Source organism: Haplochromis burtoni, unplaced genomic scaffold (assembly GCF_018398535.1).
Source record: "Haplochromis burtoni strain Fernald_Lab_line unplaced genomic scaffold, NCSU_Asbu1 Contig_192, whole genome shotgun sequence".
Taxonomy (NCBI): Eukaryota; Metazoa; Chordata; class Actinopteri; order Cichliformes; family Cichlidae; genus Haplochromis; species Haplochromis burtoni.
In genome coordinates this window covers 753,449-775,890 of record NW_024582553.1, presented here as the reverse complement: position 1 = coordinate 775,890, position 22,442 = coordinate 753,449, and the positions used below count along the sequence as shown (strand labels likewise).

General features: G+C 41.6%; 5 protein-coding genes across 13 annotated transcripts in view; 3 read left to right on the top strand and 2 right to left on the bottom strand.

Annotated features, from left to right (window-relative positions):
* Positions 1–3,686, top strand: part of LOC102298667 (protein tyrosine phosphatase receptor type H) — a gene marked incomplete in the record, with an annotated part of 27,888 nt that extends 24,202 nt beyond the window's left edge. Inside the window, 10 exon segments of the mRNA XM_042226006.1 lie at positions 107–200; positions 278–331; positions 537–618; positions 768–858; positions 970–1,046; positions 1,225–1,359; positions 1,516–1,638; positions 1,830–1,990; positions 2,580–2,715; positions 3,321–3,686. Of these exon segments, the coding sequence (XP_042081940.1) occupies positions 107–200; positions 278–331; positions 537–618; positions 768–858; positions 970–1,046; positions 1,225–1,359; positions 1,516–1,638; positions 1,830–1,990; positions 2,580–2,715; positions 3,321–3,479 (1,112 nt within the window).
* A 19-nt stretch (positions 3,687–3,705) lies between these two features.
* si:dkey-197c15.6 (putative nuclease HARBI1) lies at positions 3,706–6,806 on the bottom strand. Its single transcript, XM_005935480.3, has 2 exons — positions 5,675–6,806; positions 3,706–4,283 (listed from the first exon to the last, which is right to left on the bottom strand). The coding sequence occupies exons 1-2, from the start codon at positions 6,360–6,362 to the stop codon at positions 3,853–3,855; spliced, it is 1,119 nt and encodes a 372-aa protein (XP_005935542.1). The 5' UTR covers positions 6,363–6,806; the 3' UTR covers positions 3,706–3,852.
* Positions 6,807–6,911: 105 nt separating this feature from the next.
* LOC102299302 (phosphatidylinositol glycan anchor biosynthesis, class P) lies at positions 6,912–8,548 on the bottom strand. Its single transcript, XM_005935481.3, has 5 exons — positions 8,347–8,548; positions 8,178–8,262; positions 8,017–8,089; positions 7,812–7,930; positions 6,912–7,442 (listed from the first exon to the last, which is right to left on the bottom strand). Exons 2-5 carry the CDS (start codon positions 8,257–8,259, stop codon positions 7,327–7,329), a joined length of 390 nt encoding a protein of 129 aa, XP_005935543.1. The 5' UTR covers positions 8,260–8,262; positions 8,347–8,548; the 3' UTR covers positions 6,912–7,326.
* Positions 8,549–8,744: 196 nt separating this feature from the next.
* On the top strand, positions 8,745–12,371 carry rexo4 (REX4 homolog, 3'-5' exonuclease). Its single transcript, XM_005935482.3, has 8 exons — positions 8,745–9,228; positions 9,343–9,674; positions 9,763–9,927; positions 11,128–11,321; positions 11,423–11,511; positions 11,601–11,675; positions 11,767–11,841; positions 12,225–12,371. Exons 1-8 carry the CDS (start codon positions 9,019–9,021, stop codon positions 12,366–12,368), a joined length of 1,284 nt encoding a protein of 427 aa, XP_005935544.1. The 5' UTR covers positions 8,745–9,018; the 3' UTR covers positions 12,369–12,371.
* Positions 12,372–18,001: 5,630 nt separating this feature from the next.
* kcnc3b (potassium voltage-gated channel, Shaw-related subfamily, member 3b) overlaps positions 18,002–22,442 on the top strand; it is a 49,532-nt gene continuing 45,091 nt past the window's right edge. For 5 of the 9 annotated variants that reach the window (XM_042226002.1, XM_005935491.3, XM_005935489.3 and 2 more), the window contains exon 1: positions 18,003–18,751. In XM_042226002.1, the coding sequence (XP_042081936.1) occupies positions 18,704–18,751 (48 nt within the window). In that variant the 5' untranslated portion in view covers positions 18,003–18,703. Of the gene's footprint in view, positions 18,752–22,442 lie in introns of all 9 variants that reach the window. The other 4 variants (XM_005935486.3, XM_005935484.3, XM_005935487.3 and 1 more) reach the window with 2 other exon arrangements.

The window sequence follows — 22,442 nt, the reverse complement described above, 5'->3', positions numbered from 1 at the left end:
TTCAACTTTGACTTGATTACAAATCGTTTCATTTCACTCAAGTGTAAAATAAAGCTCTAAACTTTTTAACTTTGTTGCATTTTAACTATGCTTTTGCTCTCTTTAGGAGTTATTGCAGGGTCCGTATTTGGTGTGCTTCTTTTTGGTCTCCTGGTCGCTCTGGTTGTCTTAATTTTCCTCAAAAGACCAGATATTATTAGGTGGGCCTCACTTCACTGACAAGAATAAAGTAAATTAAATCAAGACATTTATCATATTTAATGTTTTGATCCTGCAGCAGAAAGAAGTCTTCATTCATTGGTGGATCCAAAGTACCAAACACACAGAGCAAGTAAGTGTTTTTTTACAATGACAATTACCCACAATGAAGAAAAAACATTAATTAAGGCAAAATTAATGAATACGTTTGAGAGACGATCATTAATGGCAAGTACTATTGTATAATCTGTATTATTTCATTAGGTCAAAACAAAGGTAAGATTAATTCTACTTTTGTTATGTTTTATTTATTTATGTATTTATTTATTTATTTTTAGATCTATTCCCTCTGCAAAGTTTCCAGACCACTTCCATCAGCTGAGTTTGGACGAGAACAGAGGCTTCAGTGAGGAATATGAGGTGCATAAAAAGATCAAGATTTTTTTTCCTCTTCTGCTTCTGTGTGTTCCTGTTTTTGTGTCTTTACTGTTTTATTTCTTATCATTTTATTCGTTTTACGATGGCCAGTATCTCAGTTTCATGCTTTGTTATCTGCTACATTCATGCAGTGCCTCGCTCCTGTTGGAACAGACCAGACACGAAAGACTGCTATTCTACCTGAAAACAAAGCGAAGAATCGTTTCAATAACATCTTGCCATGTGAGTCTCTCCTCTGACTGTTGAACCGTGCTGTTGTGAGCTCAGTCTAGCAGTCTATGTCACGACTACTGGAGGTGCACTGGAGTTAAATCACCTGTTTTCTCATATTAGATGACTGGTGTCGTGTGAAGCTAACTACATCAGATCCTGATGGAATTTCAGACTATATCAATGCCAATTACATGCCGGTAAGTGTTACATTAAGATAAAGTTCAGTGAAGATCTCTTTATAACTACACCATACAGAAAGCATATAAACAAGCACCTTTGTGCGATTTCATGAGCTTTCTTTTTTCATTTCTATAACGAGCAGAAGATATACAAGCTAAATTAGTCTACATATTAACTTTGTCCACTGCTTTTCAGGGCTACAGCAGTAACAGAGAGTACATTGCCACTCAGGGCCCTCTGCCCTCTACTGTTAATGATTTCTGGAGAATGATTTGGGAACAAAGAGTTAAGAGGATCGTTATGGTAACCAACTGCATTGAAGGAGGGCGGGTAAGTCTTCAGGAAAATCTTAAAATGGTTTATTGATAGTCTTTCAAGGAAGTTGTTGTCAGGAGGAAACATGTTACTTCACAAAGAACAGATCAAGATCTATGATTAATATACATTTTGTACGTGTATTTTGTTGCTTTTTGTTCATTTTTCTAGACCAAGTGTGAACAATACTGGCCTGCAGACAGCAAGTCATGCCTTTATGGAGAGCTGTTGGTCACCATGAGATCTGAGCAACAGGAGACCAACTGGACGCTGAGAGAATTCAACCTGAAAGATGTATAAAAACTTACTTATGTCTTCTGAGTGTGTGTGTAGATGGTACTAAGGAAGGCTAGAAAACATGAATATAAAACATTGAAGGCTTTAACTGTTAATGTTGCTTTTAAAAGAATAATGGTTGATTGATAATTGCTGTGTATCAAGACATAGACATAAAGTAACTGTATATGGATATTTTCTCTTCACAGAGAAAAACCTCAGAAGAACGGACAGTTAAACATTTCCACTTTACTGCCTGGCCTGATCATGGAGTCCCAGAGTGCACAGAGGTCCTGATCCAGTTCAGAGGACTGATGAGACAGCACATAGAGAGAGAAGGGGGCAAAGCACCAACTGTGGTTCACTGCAGGTACGAAATAAGTGTTTCCTTTTACATGGGTGCAGGGTTGCTTTTATACAATATCCACCCAGCTAGTGTGTCTGTTGTGACAGAACAGTTTGTTCAGGTTTTGTGTTTTCTAATCTGTTTTTCTTTCTGTTGTTATGTCTTGTTTTCAGCTCACTTTAGTTTCATTTTGCATTAACTAGTTTCACTTTGGTTTTTACTGTTTGGAAATGTTCCGTTTTATTGAAGCTTTAATTAGTTTCTGTGGGTTTTTTATGATTAGAACATTGAGGGTATTTGTCAGGGGTATATTTTTAAAAGTTTTGAACAGATATTACACTAAAAATTGCAAACACATGCATCAAAGCCTCACTGTGATGACAACTTTGACCAAAGACATTTCCTCAATAGGGAGGAACAGTATTGCACATTATAGTTTTTCACTTTTTTCAAAAGTCCAATTCTGCATTTTCACAGTTTTCACATCTACTTGTAGGTTCTAGTTTAGTTTTTGTTAACTACAATAACTTTGGCACAGACACAGTGATGAGAGCTTTCTATGTGACCTTAAAAACATTTTGCTATATTATTATTACACTTGTGTCTCTCTTAGTGCTGGAGTCGGGAGAACTGGCACTATCATTTCCCTGGATGTGCTGCTTCAGCAGCTGGAGAAAGAACAAGCAGTCGGCATCAATGCCTTCGTACACAAGATGAGACTGAGCCGACCATACATGGTGCAGACGGAGGTAACTGTGTTAAACTGCTTCTGATTGAGCCACTACTTCCTTAATTAGCTAACCGTGTATTTCTTTATAGTCACAGCTGGTGAAACAACACACAGACAGCACTTTATTCATCATAAGATATGCAGTTGTTTTTTTGTTTGTTTGTTTTTTAAATTGGGGTCATCATTTTTGATCATTTCATCTTAAAATATGAGTTTGAAAAGGAATTTTTTCTATTGTTCAACTTTTCAGAACAAGGCAGACTTTGTAGGTATTACCAACAGATGCCTGCTTAAAATATATTTAATGCCCAGTTTGTTAATTGCACTTGTTAAGTAGTAATTTAGACAGCAAAACACTTGATTGAAATGTTATTATAGTCCTGTTCGTGACATTAGAGCCAGCATTTCTCTCTAAGGGTCTATGTCTACATCTTTTTAAGTAAGTGAGCTGAAAATTTGTTTTCATAAAACAAAGCTTTATTGGATCTTTTTGTTTGAGAAAAAAAAAGAAATGCTTTATTGTGAAACTGTTTAGCAATGTTGCCTGCAAGAAACTATCATAATCTCCCCTGGCAGAAGTTCTGCATTTCAAATGACCAACAACTTCTGGTATTTCCTTTTCAGTCTCAGTACGTTTTTCTGCACCAGTGCATCATGGACAGTCTGCAACCAAAAGACACGAATGAAGAGAACATTTATGAGAACACGTACGAGAATGCAGATATGATATACGTCAATGCCACTGCCCTCCAAGAGCTACGTCGGCAAAACGCAAATGCGTAGTGTCAACCCTGCACTCAATCTTTTATGCACTTAATGAAAAACTATTTGTCTATAAGCAATATGTTGGTTTTAAACGCAATAATACAAACTATTACATCTTAACTATTTCTGTAAATGCATTGCACACTTCAGATCTTACTCAGTTTGCATCTCTTCTAAATATGTAATATTATTATTTTTGTTGTCATTGTTTTTATGTGAGAAAATAGCACTCCGATGACTTGAAAATGTTTAAAAAATGAATTTAATAAAATAAGTACAAAACAAAGGAATAATTACAAGAAATATAATATTTCACATTCACAGAAATATAAAAGCTGAGTTTTGGTGTCAGTGTGTCATTGATCCTCTTTCATAGACCAGAAACAACCCTTTATGCATCTTCTTCTGTGACGTTGCTACCTGAGGGGTCCTGACTGCTGGACACAGCAGAGAATTTACTATCAATAACTTCCTGTCTGGCTTTGAGGGCCTCCTGTTTGATCTCTACTGGCCCTGACTGCTGCTTGCCAGGATATAGCGGCTCAGCTTTACCAGCGTCAGGCGGGGGAGGGACAGAGAACTTTTTAGCGATGTTGTGCAGCACACTGCATGCTTTGATAATGTTAGACTGTTTGTTAAGTGAGCCTTCTTGTGCAAAACCAAGTTGCATCAGACACTTGAAACGCCTTTTCATGGAATCCAGTGTCGTCTGCATGACATCGAGGATCTTTGCGTGGGCCTCGTTGAAGCGGATCTCGTTGTTGTTCGCGGGCAGTGATACAGGAGTCAAGACGTGCTTGCTTAAGTGGTAGCCTTTCCCACCTTCAAATGAAACAAAAGAAAATGCAGTGAATATCAGAGCAGGAGAGCATCTCTGAACAATGTGGACCACACAGGTGCCACTCTATTGAGAGCCATTCTCGGAATACTTTGATCCCTGATTACAAACTGAGAATCTTCTAAATGCCAGAGCCCAGATCTAAATATTGATGCTGACTATGTTCTCCCTTTATGACCACAGTGTACCCATCTTCTAGTGACTCCTTTAGACAAGATAGTCGCCATGTCACAAAGCTCAATTCATGTAAAACTGGTTTCTTGAGCATGAAAATGAGCTCCCTGTACTGAAATGGCCTCCACAACTCAAAGTGAGAATCACAGTGGGGAAGAAAGAACTTTGAACGTGAGATGTTAATGCTAGATATGCTGGTCTAAGTATTTCACAACTGTCTGCTGGGATTTCCTCACACAAGCGCTGGAGTTTACATATAATGGTAGGAAAAAGAAAATATCCAGTGAGCAGCAGTTCCCTGTCAGAAAACAGCTTATAATGTTAGAGGTCAGAGAAAATGGCCAGACTGCTTTGATCTGATAGGAAGGCAAAAGTAACCACGATTGAGGTATGCAGAAGGTCATCTGTGAAAACACCTGAAGCCAATGGGCTACTACAGCAGAAGACCACAATGGGTGCGACAGCCATCAGCTAAAAACAGGAAACTGAGGCCACAGTTTGCACTGGCTCATCGAAACTGGACGACAGAAGAATGGGATGTGGTGATCAGGGAGATTCCCGTTATGGATGTGCAGCAGACAAATCTGCAGCAATCTGATATGAATCAAGAAACCTTGACCAAAATCTCTGACGAAATTTTCCAGCACCCTGTTGAATCTAGGTCATGAATAATAACGTAATAATGCATTAATAACATGCCCAGTAAGTTTATGTGTAAGAAGTTAAAACACTATTTTATTTGTGTTTTATGTAAATAGAATGAAATATTCCAGCGAAATCAACTGTTTGCCAAGAATTTAATACTTTTGCCAACTGTCAATTTAGCCTTTTTCAGGGAATAGAAACACTAAAGAGCAGGTTTGTTCTTTCTGGGAATAACTGCCTTGCATTCATTGCCTTAACTTATATCTGTATCTTTGCATCCCTCATACACCTTTACTTAATCAAGGGATCTTTACACCTTTCTGGAAGGGTTATTGCTGGGTGACCCAAGTAGGGGAAGTGCAGAATTTCAGGTAGTTTAGATGATGGGGTGGGGTCTTCCTGGGCGTCTTCTTGTTGCTAGGCAACCAGTCATCGTCAGACGCAAACAGATGATAGTTTTGTAGGTTTTTATGCTTGACTTGATACCTCACTGTGCTTTCACTCCAGTTTACATTTCTAAATAAACATTTGCACAAGAGGTAATCACTGCTCTTACCAATCAACCAGAACGGGCTGAGCAGGTCCTCTTGCATTTCCCTTCCTTTAAAGGAGGAGTCCCACATCTCTTGCTCAAACGTGCCACCAACACAGCACTTTTCAACACTCAGTATGTTGCCGTCGCAGTCGCATATGATCTGGCTTACAACCGATGTGTAACCAAGGGCATTGATAAAAGACCTGAAAGCGTCCTTTTCATATGGAGATGCTCTGATCTTGAAGTGCGCAGGAGCCAAGACGCCCAGCACGTTTGGGATTTCACAGAATTGCTCTATCTTTAAGGCGACATTAGTTCTGGCGTCCAGGGTTAGCGGGAAAGAGATGAATACATCGGACATCCCTGCTATGACTCCCGAGATTGTACCGACCACAGTCGTGGGGCAGTCCGTCTGCCTCAGTCCGGCTTTCTGCAGCACGGCAGTGGTGGAGACCCCATGTGCGTAATAATTGAGCGCCACCATGACCATCTCGTCCACGAGCAGCTGAGATTTCTTGGGGGCGGCGTCCTTCATGCGGATGCGGACGGCGTCTGCGATGAACAGGATGCAGGGTCTGCTCAGGTGGAACAACTGAAAAAGAGCTTCATCGTCGAAAGTGTCAAAACAGCTCGAAGCTCCGCATTCTGCCTCGTTTTGTGCCAGGAGCTCCTCCTGGACCGCAAGCCACACAGGCACGGCGAAAGCCATTAGTCTTTACTCCGAAGTATTTAAACAAGCAAAGATCCCCCACGGAGTGCCCGAAATCGTTCCCAAACAACGTCTTCTTCTCCTTTGGCTTGGCAGACTGGACGCTGGGCGGCGTGCTGCTGCCCTCTGCTGTTCACTTGTGTCCCTGTATCGACAGCGCTCTCTGTGTTGTTACATTATTGCAGGATTATGCGGACACTCGCCCAATTTCGTAATCTTATTCCGGTTATGCACGTTGATTAAAGCGCAACAACAAATCTCCTGGTTGCCTGGTGTTTGTTTAACGTTTACGCTAAAGCGATCCGTTATCGCCACCTAGTGGACAGCAATAAAAAAATATTTGAAAAAGACTGCAGCTCATAATGTGTAAACAAGTTGTGTTAACATACAGCTAAACAGGTGTACCTAATAAAATGGCTGGTGACCAAAAACCAAAAATTTATTGTGGGATAAAATGCTAAAAACTGCCTCTTATTCTCTGGGATAATCAAGTGCAGATGTTCATTTGCAGCTTTAGTAATGATTCAGATGCAGATTGGGCATAAATAATTATCTGGAGCCACTTTTAATTTAGACACACATTTCTGACAGGCATTAAAGTACAAGAACAAAACAAGATGTTCATTTCTTCTAGCAGTGGACTTAAAAATAAAATAATTAACATAAAAAATATGATTATTTAGGATATGTTTATTGCACAGAATAATAAATATAAACATTCTGTATTTTAACATAGACAGTACAGCCATTTACTTTTGTTTTCATTCAATATGCATCTTATTGTGACCAGTGTATTCACATTTAACCATTATAAAGACGCTTAAACAACAAAAAAGTCAACAGAATATATCTTCTTATAAATAAGGCACAAAACATTTCATAAAAAAAGACAAACAGTAACACCAAAATAAAACCCCTGCAGCTTTACTTCTGCTCTGTCCACAGCAGTATCAGACTGTGCTTGTTACATACTGGGTGATAAATAGAACATTTTGTTGACTTCACTAATCGACACATCCTTCAATCGGGGTATTCCTCCGTTACGGCAGGACTCGGTGCTCTGGCCTTGTGCATACACATCTGTGACAGAAAAAGGACATTTAACAATCAGGAAATTCTGAAAATGGGGCATGGTTGTTGGTGGCAGACAGGTTGGTCCGAATATTTCAGAAGCTGGTAATCTACTGGGATTTTCCCCACACAACAGGAGGAGAATGGCCAGATTGCTTCAAGCTGACAGGAAGGCAACAGTAACTCAGATAACCACTTGTTATAAGAAAGCACCTAATAAAATGGCCAATCAGTGTAATATACTGAAGTGCATTTTATTTTCAGCTTGTTTACACGTATATATTCACGCAGTACAATTTTAGATTCCTTCATCTTCTCACTCTAAATGTTAGTTAACCTAATCAGGCAGTCAGAGTCTGAACAGTGCAGCATCCTCACCTGTGATGTTGTTCACAGAGTCCAGCGGTGCCGTGTTGCTCATGTTCACACCAAATAACAGAATGAAACAGACTGTTATTGCGACCAGCAGGTAGATTGGCATCGCAAGAGCCCAGTACCTACACAGAACACACATTTGACACTGTCATGAAACTGTGCAGGTGCTTCCCCAGTGATCCATTTATTTCAGAGCAGTTCTACTTACTTTTGAGGCCAGTAAGTGAGCCCTATTGAATTAAGCCAATCCTCTGGCACGAAAGCCCATAAGCAATACAGAACTGTGGAGAGACGCAGTGAGTATTACAGACATGCATTGCTTGAACACCTTTTTGTGTTTTGGATTGGAGGACGCGATATTTCACTTACAGAAGCCAAACTGTGATCCGAGAAAGAGAACAAACCCATAAATGGCCCTCTCAGGCAGAGGAGATGGCGAGTTTTCCAACATGATCTACAACCAAAACACAGACAGAAACGTGTGGGAGAGCAACGAGACAGCAATAATACATTCAGGCCCCAAAAAGAAGTTACATACCTGGAAATACGTTTTTTCTTTGCTCCTTTAAACGCTAACTTTACTCAGATGCTTAACATTAATTACCACGTTAATTATATGCCTGATGATTATCCAGAGTAATACAACATGGGTTTAATACGTCTATCAAAACCCACTGTGTTTTTTTACATTAGTGCCATGAAGCCTTCCGCCACGGTCCGTCATTTTTCTTCAGAACGATGCGAAACCCTTTCTAAAACATTAGTTCCGCCTTTGAATCGCCCACAAAACAAGAGTCAATACATGACTTTTTACGTTAATTATATAAAATTTCACATGTATATAACTGTAAAACAAAAGCACGGTCGGAGATTTTTTTTCATATCTTACTGACGTGACGCACTTGCGCTACAGCACGACGTCATGTTTGTGACGGACACATTTCACTGTTGCACATCGTGGGAAAACACTCTACGGCATGGCTTCAGAGTGAGTGAAGTTTTACGAGTAAGCGATTTTATGTACAGTTCAGGGACGTGCTTCAGTTTTGCTCGTGTGCTGGACGAAAGGTGAGCTTAGTCTGGGGGAGACATTTCTTACTGTCTGAAGTTGTTTGGCAACTCAAGTAACGGACATCTGACAAGCCAGCGTGGCTCCACACACCTCACCAAGAAAAATATAAGGAGGTGAGGATACATGAGATAGGTGATCATGTCTAAGGTGGAGAAACAGAAAAAACACTTTCCCGCTCAAGCATCTAAGCGGAAAACTAATAAGAAAAACGGCATATTAAAAAAGAACGAGAGGCATTGGTTTTACTCAGCTCCTGCAAACAAGGAGCAGGAAAAGCCTACAGCTCCACAAACTGCTCCTCCAAAAGACTCCCAGCAGTTCTCTGCCAACTGGAAAGCACTTCAAGAGGTTAGTGAGTGCAATAGTTTGAGCTCCATGCATGTCCTGTCACACACTTTGGTTTTTGTGTGCCTGTGTTTAATACTACCCACAGGTTTTTCTCTCCTATTTTACTCCCTTCAGGTGTTGAAGGCCAGTCAGTCAGAGAAGAAGCAGCCGGCGGCACCAAGACATCAGAACGGCTTCTCGCCAAAGAATGTCCAAGAAAATACTTCTAAAATAATTTCTAAGAACAATGCTGCACCAAGCCAGAGAGACACTGAGAAAAAATCAGATCACAAAACTGTTCCTAAGAGTTTTGTCTCCGGTAAGACTGGGGTCAACTCAAAGGTGTCGGATGTCTCGAAGACTAAACATGCTATTGCTCCAAAAAGAGAGCGGGATAGCGGGAAGCCAAACAGCCTACAGGCAGCTAAGAAGAAGAAGCTTGAATCCGAGGAGACGAAGCCAACAGAGTATGTATATATTAGCACTGACGTTGACTCATTTATTCAGCAAGAATAAATATGTCTGATAATCCCATCTCATTCTCTGCTGTTGCAGAGAGGACCTTTGGTTTGATGACGTGGACCCGGATGACATTGAGGCGACAATGGGAGCAGAAGCAGCCGAGATCATGAGGAAGAAGCAGGGCAAGGCCAAGGGTACGGATGGTGCCTCGGCTAATGACACAGAGAAGAGCCTGGTTAAGGAGAATGCTTTTGAAGGGTAAGTCGCTGTGCATTCAGTGTACAGTGGGAAACACACTCAGAATACAGCGGGCAGCTTTGATGCCATTTTAGAAAAGTGCCTGAAAATATTCCCGGGGAAAAATGAATGCCTTAACAGCGATCATAAAAAATATCAAGTCTCTAATGTCATTACTTATCTCAATACAAGTATTTCAGAGGAATGTTGCTGCTGGGGTGGGATTAGCTGGCTGTGATTAGCTGTGGATGTAATATTAACAATGTGAATTTGGCACATAATGTCATACTTGGGGAATGTCACACAAAATGTGTTTTTCCCAAAATTCAGACTTTAATATCTCTGAAACCGCTCAACTGGGTCAACAACATTATGTGCCTCGTGTATAAGAAGCTCAAAGTAAATTATCAACCCCCTCCCCTACCTTCTCCAGTTCTCTGGATCTACTGTCAAAGATCAGATATCCAATTATTTCAGGGACTCGTTCTGTATGAAGTTGAGCGACACTCCTGACAGCCCATATTCACAGAACCCCTGAAAAATGTCAAACACACTCCCCCCACCATATATTCTGAAAGATCTAATGACAGCAGAAACCTGGCATTTCTAATGAACAGTGTATCGTTCCACAGGAATTTTTTTTTTTTTTGTTAGATGTGATGATGAGGTTTTTATTTTTTTAATTTGATGAAATTGATGAGATGGAATGACCCAAAGGAGATGGAGACTATTTTTCCCCCCTCAGTGGAGAGCTTCATGGAGCTTTCTTTCAAGGAGTCAAATATTACATATAGTCTGTGATAAATACTTTTGTCATTGCATGTTTTAGTGAATTGACCTGACAGAGTACGAAGTAAACATGGCTGCTGAATGTTTTCTGCAGGATGGATAAATTATTGAATGGAATTCATACAATTCAAATCCTTCACTGTCCTTTGTGGTGACACAACCTGTCAATACCGCTTCAGAGTTCACTACATTGCTGTAGAAAGTCACTGATAATACAGATAAATGCTGTGGAAAAACCTGTGACTCCTGATGGATGCACCTCTCAATTTTTGTAGCCTGAAGTGTCGAGCAAGGGTTAAAGATGCAAGTGTAAAATCATGTCAGCGAGCGAAGCGACCACTGCGTTCGGTGTACGTTGAGGGGTTTACATTGACACAGAAGATGATGATTGTAATGTCTCTCCTTTCTTGTCACTTTGTCATTCACCTTAAGCCTCACTAAGGCGGTGGCCATTGACTGTGAGATGGTGGGAGTTGGTCCTGACGGAGAGGACAGCATCTTGGCACGTGTGTCAATTGTGAACCAGTTTGGGAAGTGCATCTATGACAAATATGTGAAGCCCACAGAGAAGGTAACAGACTACAGGACAGCTGTCAGCGGCATCCGACCAGAGGACATCAAAGATGGTGAGAGAAATGAAATGAGTTGCAAAGAACAACTTAAAGTCTCTTTGTTCCTTATGTTTTGTTTCTGATGGTTTTTTTAAACCACGTTTGTCTCTCTGCAGGAGCGGATGTACAGATTGTACAGAGGGAGGTTGCTAACATCCTGGAAGGGAGAGTAGTGGTTGGACACGCCATACACAATGATCTAAAGGTAGCATGGATGTGATATCTGAAATGGAACAAATGCAATATTGTTTTTTAGTCTGATTATGAGCAGCCACAAACTATCTGCCGTTTCAGATTCTGCTCTTGGATCATCCGAAAAAGAAAATCAGAGATACTCAGAAATATAAACCCTTTAAGACGATCGTAAAGGTATGATGCAGTCACCAATGTCTCAACAGTTTCCGCAGTGAATGTGTGAATGAATTATAACTGATAATGAGGCATTTTTCTTTTGTTTTAGAGCGGTCGACCCTCGCTCAAACTCCTTTGTAGAAACATCCTCGATGTGAAGGTCCAAGAGGGCGAACATTCATCTGTAAGTCATTCGATAAACTCCTTTTAAATCATCAGGGTTGAGTGACCGAAAATTGGCACACGGGTATATCTTTGACCCCTCTAGGCCTGAAGATAGTGTATATAATAGTAATATTCTCGTTAGCAACCACTTACCCAAATGGTCAATTTGCAGCATTTTAGCACTTGTAGCATCTTACAAAAGCATCGTGTCACTTTATATTCATGACATTAACATTTATTCTATATCTAGAAAACTTTATTGTTAATCTCATGATGTCATCATCCAACAGTGGACTAAAATCACTGACCCAGCAGTATTGCAGCATGTAGAAACAACCAGTGTGTTATTGCCCAACAATGTTAGTAACACTTAGGCTGATCTTTGCCTGTTGCTTTCTCCAGGTCCAAGACGCACAGGCCACCATGAGGCTGTACACAATGGTGAAAAAGCAGTGGGAGGCAGAGATTAAAGTGAGTAGGAAAAACAAATTCTTGGACAAGAGGAGCGAGAGAAAGGCCAAGGTTCCCAAAGACAAGAATCACTAAGGATTATAAGTTCAAAACAAGAAGAGGACAGATGATCTCCTGATCAGAGCAGAGCTGACTGAAGTGATCAAAGGATTCTTTTAAGAAGAAAAAACAACTGTGTATTTTTGTTTATTTTAATGTGAGGGATGTTGACCCTGTGATTGTATAAAAGCGTGACTTTCCTGAGCTTTTGTGAGATCTGGAGCAACAAAAAGCGTGTTAAATGCTTTCGCAGATAGTGACCGGTTTCATCCGCCTAAGTCGCTCGGGGAGATCGTTGCAGGCTGTGAAAGACTTTATCGAGTTGCAAATCAAGAAGTTTTGTTCCTCAGTGTGCCAGACTGACTCATGCAGGGATTAGAACAAAGTCTTTATATACAAAGATTGTAAAAATGTCTGTTTTTAAAGTATAAATAAAACAAAAGATGTAATTCGTTTAATTCTGCTATGTATATTTTTTTGTCGTCACAGTCTAATACAACCACAGGAGGTTCAGTTCTTTTTAAAAAACTTAATACATTTAATGCAAGCTGATGTCAAGACATGAATTGCTGCCTCACATTTAGTTCATGATTACTGAGACTTCATTTCCCATTTCTCTGACAAACATCAGAAAAGCCATTAAAGAGGACAAACGTTACTGTTTGCTGTGAGTGCAACCAAATGTGCAGCTTAAATCATTTATTACTCAAATCCAGTATTTCCTTACGTAATCCCATGCAGGCCTTATTTTGATTTTTCTTTTTACTATGTCATGGTGATAAAGTAAGAAATCCCCTGCCTGCCAGCAGTGTGTCAGCATGATTTGCAGCCCGGGAGCTGATGCGCTCTACGCTGTACTTTATTGAAATCACGCGCCCTCGGTCTGCAGCCTCCGGGCTATAAATTAGGTTCTCTGTGGGTTTCTGACAGGTAGTGTGAAGGCTTCAGGTAGCACAGCAGATGCTGGTGTGCCCTAATATGTTGACACAAGATGGTAGCATGACTTTTGTTTTCTGCATATAAATATTTTTTGGTTGTAATGTAATAAACAGCAGTTTCCATATGCTGACAGTTCAAACTATGTAACCATGCCTTGCCCGGTGGTCACATGTCAGTATATACTACAGCAAACAAACAGCTGAATTTAAAGGAAGAAATCCATTACTGGATGTCCGGGCTTCAACTATCTAAATACTAAAGCCTTAAAAATGAAAAGCAGCGCTCTCTGTACGCTTTTACTCAGGTTTTATGGGAGGCGTCAAGTTGCATTGGATTTAATGTAACTGTTGAAGGTGTGTTGATAAAGTTTAGCACTATCCTATCTTTTAATCAATATTTCTCTCCTGGGGTGGCTGTTACATAGCTTCTATTAACTTCTGAGGACAAGATAATAGCTAACAGAAGCGAGGACTGTCTATTCAGTGATGTGATTCCAGATTTTCCACCTTTTCAATTGAAGAGTTTGCATAAATGATACATTCAAAAGTGCCACCAGTCTAGACAAGTTATCACAAACACACAGGAAATAAAGACAACCACACCAAGATACTTTTTCTTTATTTTAAGTTAAAGAAATGCAACAGATTGTGTTTCTGTTTACTACAAAACACTGATGTGCTGGGCATCCCCAATTGCACTTTTCACCTCTGAGCAACCAGGTCCAAAACATTATTATAAAGAAAGGTCAAGATTTATGTCCAGAAAAGCAAACCACCTCTAATCACATGTATTGCATGTGTCTGAGTGTACACTGTTTAAAGCTACAGTAGTACAATAGTTCTTTTTTTCCCTTAAAAAACCTTGAATGAAGCAGATAATTACACACTGCCCAATAAACAATAGAAACAAGTCAGCTCGAGGCGATATTAACAGCAGTGTAGGAAACACCATGACAATAAGACTGCTTTGACTCATTTCATAAATCACATCATGAGACTGGAGGCATTACTGCTGTTGCTCACACGCCACTAGTTAATAACTCTTTAAAAGGCTTCTTATAGTCTTCCCAATTACTGCACTTTGCTGCGGCTGTTGTTGACATCTGGTGCTTGGTCCCACACAGCATACAAACAGCAGCTCTGCTCTGTTTGATTTGTGTGTTCTGTCTCGTTCCCTTACCACAAGCAATTGTATATCCTCGTACACCTTCCACCGAACATAAAATGCATCAAACGCCTTAAGATCGCTTCGGGAGGTTTTATTTTTGTATAGGCTGTTTAGTCCTGACCTCTTTCATTTTTTAACTACGTAAAGGTCTCAACATCCACCTCTGCAGTAGGAACAATAACTCCTAAATAGATTACTAGAAACTGTGTTGAACCTATGAGATTGAGGGCATTTTCACAGCTTCTTTCTCAATGCAGGAAATCTTGTCTCGTCCACACGATGTATGCTCAGGTCTGCTACCTGCTTCCTTATGCATGAGCTGTGGTATGCTGCCGCCCAGAGATTGACTGCGAGTGTCTGTGATGACTAATGCTCACTCTTAGTATGGACAAAGTTGAGCATTCAGTATTTATGCAGGTTGATGAAGAAACAGTGTCAGCTACTCTCTGTGGCTGACTTCCTGCTCGTCTGTTCTGGCCACAAAGCGAGGCTTCACTTTGAACTGAAAGCAGAAAATGGTGCCTTGATGAGCAGTGATTGATAGTCTTGTTGTTGTTGGACATAGCTGGTACATTAGGTTTTAGCTTAGCAGCTCTTTGACTTTGGGCCATGCTAGTATTTTGGTTGGTTACATTTATGGGGACAGCCACACAGTGGTGAGGTGTGTGGCAGATGTGGCATATTGGTTCAAGGTGGGGGTGGGTTTACATAAGGGTTGACTGACAGGCTGAGAGATGGGGTCAGGCAAGACTCTTAGTGGACGTGCAGATGATGCTGTAATCTATACTGAGAGTCTGGAGAGCTAGAGGTATGCAATGGAGAGAATAGGAATGAAAATCAGTAGAAGCAAAACAGAACATGTGTAGACAGATGTGGCTGTGAAGGTGCAAGGACTACAAATGGTCCACTATCCAAAACAATGGACAATGCACAAGAAAGGTGAAGAAGAGAGTGTGGGCAGAGTGGAGCTGGTGGAGACGAGTGTCAGGGGTGATTTGTGACAAAAGAGCAGCAGCAAGAGTAAAAGTCGAGGTTTATAAAATGGCAGTCTGACCTGCTGTGACGTATGGCACTGACAAAAAGACAGCAGACCAACCAGTGGCAGTGGTTGAAGATGTTACGATGATCACTGGGAGTGACCAGAATAGGCAAAATTAGAAATGAGTACATCAGAGGGGCAGCTTGGGTTGAGCATGTTGGAGACAACGCTAGAGAAGCAAGGTTGAGATGGTTTGGACACATGCAGAGGAGGGATGGTGGGTGTAGTTGAAGAAGGATGTTGAAGACGGAGCTGCCAAGCAGGAGGAAAAGAGGAAGACCACAGGGGAGGTTTGGGAATGCAGTGAAGAAGGACATGCAGAGTGTTGATGTGACAGAGGAGGACGCTAGGACAGAATAGTGGTAGATGGAGGCAGGTGAGCCACTGTGGCGAACCCTAAAGAGAGCAGCCAAAAGAAGAAGAAGAGTCTGATGGTTGATTGCTCCTCCAGTTTGGTCCAGACTGGATTATTTCAGTCTGGACAGATTATTTCAGACAATTGATTGCACTGTAGTCAGTTCAAAATCTGCCACTGAGGCCTTTTCATTAGCACAGATTTTTTCAGAATTTGCAGTAAAATCTCTTGTGAATTATATGACTTGTCAAGCTTTTATTTAATACCTACATATTGTCTAACACTATATCCAGGCATTAGAAATAGTGTGTATAACTCTTTGACACTGACTTTAATCACTTAAGACTTTTCTTTAGTTTCATGAGCAGTTTTATCCTCCTCAGTGTATCACTGTGAATTTATACTTATCTAAGGCTAAATAATGCGGGCTGTGAAAGCTACTGTTTTAATTATAGCTATAAATTCATAGGGTCTAAAAGATAGGCTCTCCCAAGTGTACCTAACAGCGGTCCTTTGTGTTCCTACTGCACTCTGACTGCTTTCCTTTGCAAACTGTAAACAAAGGATCTGTGCTTATAGTTCTTATGTACTTCTACCACTCAGTACAATTAAACACATTTAGTTTATTGTTTATTTCTCGTAGAATTCTCTGATTTCTTGTTGGATCCTCCCTTTGCCATCCCATTTTTTTTTAAATCCTGGAAACGCCCCTCATGTCGCTTCTCTCCCTGCCTCAGGCTGTCCATGCACAGTTATGCAAGGGTGGGGAAGTCCCAAAGCAGAGCTGTGCCACCAAACTGAAATGACTGCAGATGGAATAACAATCCTCAGGCTAAATGCTAAAATGATGAATTTGGTAGATAATTTGTGCTAAACACCAGCTTCATTACTGAGAGCATTACATGCAAATTTTGGCTTTTGTCCAGTAAAGCCCAATAAAGCTGCTGCTGTCTTGGCCAAAGACTCATAGTACTGCCAATACACCAAGTGCTTTAGATGGTTATATGATAAAAAAAAACTGTGGTGTAGAGGAGTTTGACACCTCTATAAATCATACGTTTGACTGATCTGAGACAATGCCGCAGGGCTCTTGGAGGTATAAATGAAGGCGTGTTCCCTGAGGGAGGAAAAAGCAGCTTCTAGATTTTGTGCTTAGATCTGTAAGGTTCGTAAAAGGTGACTTAATTTGAAAAATTACTTGAAAAAGGACTTAAAAGCTGCTTTGCAAGACACAAATGGCTCCTGCGTTAATCATTTTAATTTTTCAACTTAGTGGAGAAAGAAAAAGAAAATAAAGACTCAGGCTTCCTGTTCAGAATAGCTGACTGTATTTATATTTTGATGCCCTGCCTACAGCATAAAGCCCCTTTTCCTTGCACAGACTGCATGGGATGCACTGGATAAACTATCACATTAGAGTTCAGATGTTACAGTTTTCAGTGTTTGATTCCATAAAAAAATCAGTAAATATCCTTAAATATCTCCCACCTTCCTTTGTCTCCTTAGCTCACTGGTTTTCTGTCTGCACTTTGCTCTTACAGGAATATTTTGTGGTCAAAGGACTTTTCTTCCTTGTAAGTTTCATGAGATGATGCAGCTCTCATTGACAGTTTCCTGCCAGTAAGTGCACCATCAAGATATCCTGCTGATCTCTGTACTTTTGCTAGAAGTCGTCTCCACATACCATTAGTCTTCTTGTAAAAGCAGCAGGTAGAAAGCAGAGTTTTCGCCCCAAGATTCACCTAAAAATCATGTTGTTAATCCTGTGACACTTTGTATAATATTACAGGCTATAAAGGGAATATTCTCCATGCAGCTTCACTTATTTCAAGAATTTCCGATTTTTTCTTTTAATGTATGATAGCAGAGATGAAAAAAAGCCAATTTTTCTGTATTTTTACTGTTTTCAGACATAATCCACCAGCTTGTACCACATGACTGGTGATGTCAGCCAAGGCAGAGTCAAGGCTGCGAACCTGTAGACAAAATGGTGTTTGTGCGTCCGTCCAGCAGAGTGAGCATGTGTGGGCTCCAGGCTAAAGTGGGGAAGTGAAGGGGGAGAAACGGGGGGAGAGAAAAAACAGGCAGTTAAACAAATGAAAATAAATCAGCGCATTTATTCTTTTTATAGCCCAGCGTGTATTTTTTTTCTCTCTCTCTCTCCTCAGCATATGTATTTATAAAGTTCAGCAGCCATATGAGAAATTAGCCTCTGTATTCACCGGGGTCCTCCCACCCCTCTGTCTTCTTCTCTAATCCGCCCACATGTATCGTCTGAGGAAAAAAATAGTGCAGAAGGTGACGCTCCTCCAAAGGAACAGAGAGAGGCACAAGAGAGGGAAAGGCAAAGAGAGCGAGGTGTCTACAGGCTGCATCTCCACTGAAACATTTGGATGGGGGAGACAGAGGAAGAGCTGAATGGTAGCTACACCCTGCGCCTGGAAGCGTAGAGACACTGTAACAAAGGCTGGCAATTATTTTTGTTTTTGGCAATAACAAAGGTGGGAAAGGGGCTCTGAAATCGAGGGGAAATAGCCAAAAGACAGATTTTTGTTTTTCAGGGGGACTTCTGCTTCATTTCATCCGAAAGACTCATCCCGTGCCATCATCAGCATGACCATAAGCTCTAAGTAACATTCGGCAATAACGCTATCAAAACAAGATTTCCAGCAACAGTCGCGCGCAATCCTATTTCTGATTTATTATAATCGCGTGGAGGAAAAAACCCTCCACAAAAAACAGAAAAAAAACAAACAAACCCCAAAAAACAGATCAGCTGAATGTCTGCGAGAAACTGGATACTCTGTGAAATCGTAAGAAAGAGCGATCTAACAAAGAAAACTACATTTTGATTGATCTTTTTAAAGCTTGATGTGCGTGTTTCTGCGCGCACTCGAATCGAACCAGAACCAAAAGCAAGTGAGTATTAACCGTGTCTGTGTATCTGTCTGTATTTTTATGGTGGTTTTATATTCTGCGTTTTATCCGCCTAATATCAAGAGGGTTTTTATTGGCCTGGATTAAAAAAAGGCGAAAATACAGCCTCTAACCTGCATTCAACAAGTATCGTGTCTTTCCCACAATATCTGCAAAATATTTCTGTATCCTGTTTCATGTTTTAAAATCAGTACGTGGAGAAATCAGAATATGTTCTGTTCTTTTAATTATTATCTTTTCCTTCTAGCTGCTATAAGAGAAATTCAGTCTGATTTAGTGTTGCCCACTGATATGACGCCTCAGAATTGTTCCATTTTATAATTCCTAACATCCTTCATTGCACAAATGGTGGGTGTTTCCCCATCTACACCACTAGATCAGAGCAGTTTCACGCTTCTGAGAGGAATGTGTGTGTGTGTGCATCTATGTGTATGTGTGTGTGTGTGTATGCATTCCTATCTGCATCATTTTGTCTGTCTGCATGAGTAAATAACTCCATGTGTGTGCTGCTTTTGCGCATTTACAGGCATGCATTTGTCCTACCTGCATGTGCTTTCAGTGTGTGCGTGTTTGTGTGTTTGCTTGTGCATCGTGGCAGCACTGGGTAAGTGTCAAGGCCTGAAATGGAGGTTTGATAAAGGCACTATAGGAGTAGGGTGAGAGGGCTGACACACAAACACACAGAGGAGAAGATGCTGTGAGGACGATATGAAGGGTGGGGGTTACTGGAGTGGAACTACTGGAAGGTTATAGCGTCTCATCTGGGAAGTCTAGCAGGGCAGTTAAATGTCTAGACACGGTCATCTTCTTCTTCTTCCCCCTACAACCCACCACGCCACCACTTCACCTATACTCTGACAATCTGCTTCTGCCACCTTCCGCTGCATTACACACAAAGTCTCTGGTTTCATAATGCCTCTTCTGCCGTCACTTATCCAGCACATGCATTCCTTTTCCTGCCAACTGGCTCCAACGTGCTCTCCCCCTAATGGGAACTCTACATCTTTTCCTCCATTTGCACTCTCTTCTTCTGCCCCCAGCATCCTGCATTATAAATCTACAGCTGGTGCTATTTTTAGATTAAGGGTAACCCAGAAAACACCCCCTTCGATTTTAGCACAAGAAAAAAGGAGAAAAAAAGGGGGGAAAAACTCCAGAGACGGTGGCATGCTGTCGGTTGATGTGATTGGCAGAGTAGTGATGGGGCTTGAAAAGGAGGGCGCTGCTGTTTAAGCAATGGGGGGGTGGGGGGATAATCTATTTTGAGGCAGTGATTGAATTACTGATCTGTCGTGTCCTGGGTTTAGTGTGTGTGTGTCCCTGCCTCTGACCCTGTCTCTTCTCCGAGACTCTGATGGTTTCTCTTGCTTCCCGTCTTCCGTTATGAAGTTTCCTCCCGTCTTTCATCTGATTTACCACCTGATTGAGCCTAGCCGGTCTTTTACGCCCTCTTTCTTTCCACCACTTGACCTTGAGGTTCACCTCAAGATCAAATTTCATGTCATTTCTTCTCATGCCATCTTGTTTTTATAGCTCTGCTTTAAAACTTCTCGCCCTACTCCCCACCTGCTTAGACTCCCATCTGTGACTTAACCTTGCCCTGCTTTTATGTCTAATCACTGGATAGTTCACAGGTCAGAAATTAGTCCAGTAATACCTCTTCCCTCGTCCCATTTGTCTGTCTGGCCTCATGTACCACATCGCTGCACTGCTGGATCATAATGGTCCTAATCATGCAGGAAGGGCAGTGTCATTAATTAGGAGGAGACAGGTTTAAATTGCCTAAGAGAGAGACGGGAGGTTTGGGGGATGAAGCTATCTGCTTCTGATGCAAATGCTCCAAGAAAGTTTGAATACTGAAGGATGTTCGCTCAGATTTATCCATGTCCAAAAATAGAGTTCATTCCCGACATGACACACTATCCTGTGCCTTTACCCCCCCTGTGCTCAGTGCTGTTTCAGAATTGTTATGACCTCTCCTTGAAGCACCTCCTCCTCCATCACTCCTCCTTCACCCTACATGCTGTATCACCCAGATCTATCCAAAAAGAAAAGAAAAAAAAAGTCAGCCCTCATCGTCCTGTAGGCAGAAAAGATTTTAGTCATGGAGACTGACTGAGCTTCGGAGCTCTATTACAGGCTTCATTGCAGCCAGTCTATTCCTGAAAATGACTTTATGTATTAATTCCCCCCCCCCCCATCCATCCCCCCCACATCATTAAAACAAACGTTCCCAGGGATATGTTTCCTTTCCTGAAAAGAAAGGGAGCAGCTGCTGCTGCATGCTTATGGCTGGGGTGATTGACCAATATGCACAAGGCTCAAGACCCCCCTTGGGGGTGCTGGTGCTGCGGTATTTGTGGATTGGTCAGCCCCCGGGAGATCTACACACTGGTGTTGCTGAGTGGAGGAGATGCCTCCGGTTGATTGGCCATTTCCTTTATGCCTCCTTAATTGATTGGCTCTTTAATTCATGTTCTGGGAATTGGCCACTAGTGAGCTTTGTCATTGTTATTATTATTTTTGATGTGTGGTGCCCGCTTACATCATATTTTTCATTAGATTAAGCTGTCTGAGAGCTGCTCAGAGCCCCGTTTTCTCTGCATACACACCCTTTTTTCTTTTCTTTTTTTTGTTGTTGTTGCTTCCTTTGCATCCATTCATGTAATTCCTGCTATTCATATCTATTCATACTCTACCCAACCCCGTGCCACTATCCAGACACAAACACCTACACACATCTTCTGTTCTCCTGGCAGAAAGAGAGTCAGAGCATGAGGTGCAGTGACAGTGGAAAAGGGGGAGGTGGGGGGAGGACAGAGCGTGGTGTGACACCGCACTAAAAGGGGAGGTGACCGCAGTGCTTTTTTACCATGCTGCAGTGCTTCGGTTTCTCCTGCTGGGGTCTCCTCAGCACTGGGGAGTGCGTGAGAGGGGAGAGAGCGAGGGGGGACGAGGAAGGGAGGGAGGGAGGCGATATGGATGGAACAGCGTGAAGCCTTGTGGTTACATCCTTTGATGAGGTAGCTGGTGGGAAAAAAATGGCTGCACACCAGAAACACATACGTAATTTGCGCTGTCTCTCCTCTCTCCCTCGCACACACACGCGCGCATACATAAACATACATTACACACTTGCCTGCAAAGCCTTCCTCTCCCCCCACCCGAGCGGCACATTTGCCATTCAGCTCAGCTGTGTGTCTGTTTTACATCCATACACTGGTTTTCCTTCCTCTGCTCGCCCTCTTTTAATCACTCTGCTGTTTTCATGCGTTTTGCTGGTACTGCAGGACATCTCCCTCCCTCTCCTTCTACACACATGCCTTCACGTACATTCAGGTGCTATCCTGAACCACTGCAAGGTCTTCCTCTCTGTGCTTCTCCTCCTCCTCCCCCACCTGTTTTTGGCTCCTCTCTTTCATTGCCCCACCACTCTTCACTTTGTCCTATACCTTCCCTACCCCTACTTTTTTCCCTCTTCTCCTTCTCCAGCACATCTAAGTGTCTCTCATCTCTTCCCATCTCCCTCTCTCGATTGGTAATGGTTCTTTTATTTTTTTTGTTGCTTTTTCTGCCAGCTGCTCGTTCTGTTCCGCATAGTCAGCACTCCTCCAAATTCCTCTCTTTCCTCCTCCTCTCTCTCTCTCTCTCTCTCTCTCTCTCTCTCTCTCTC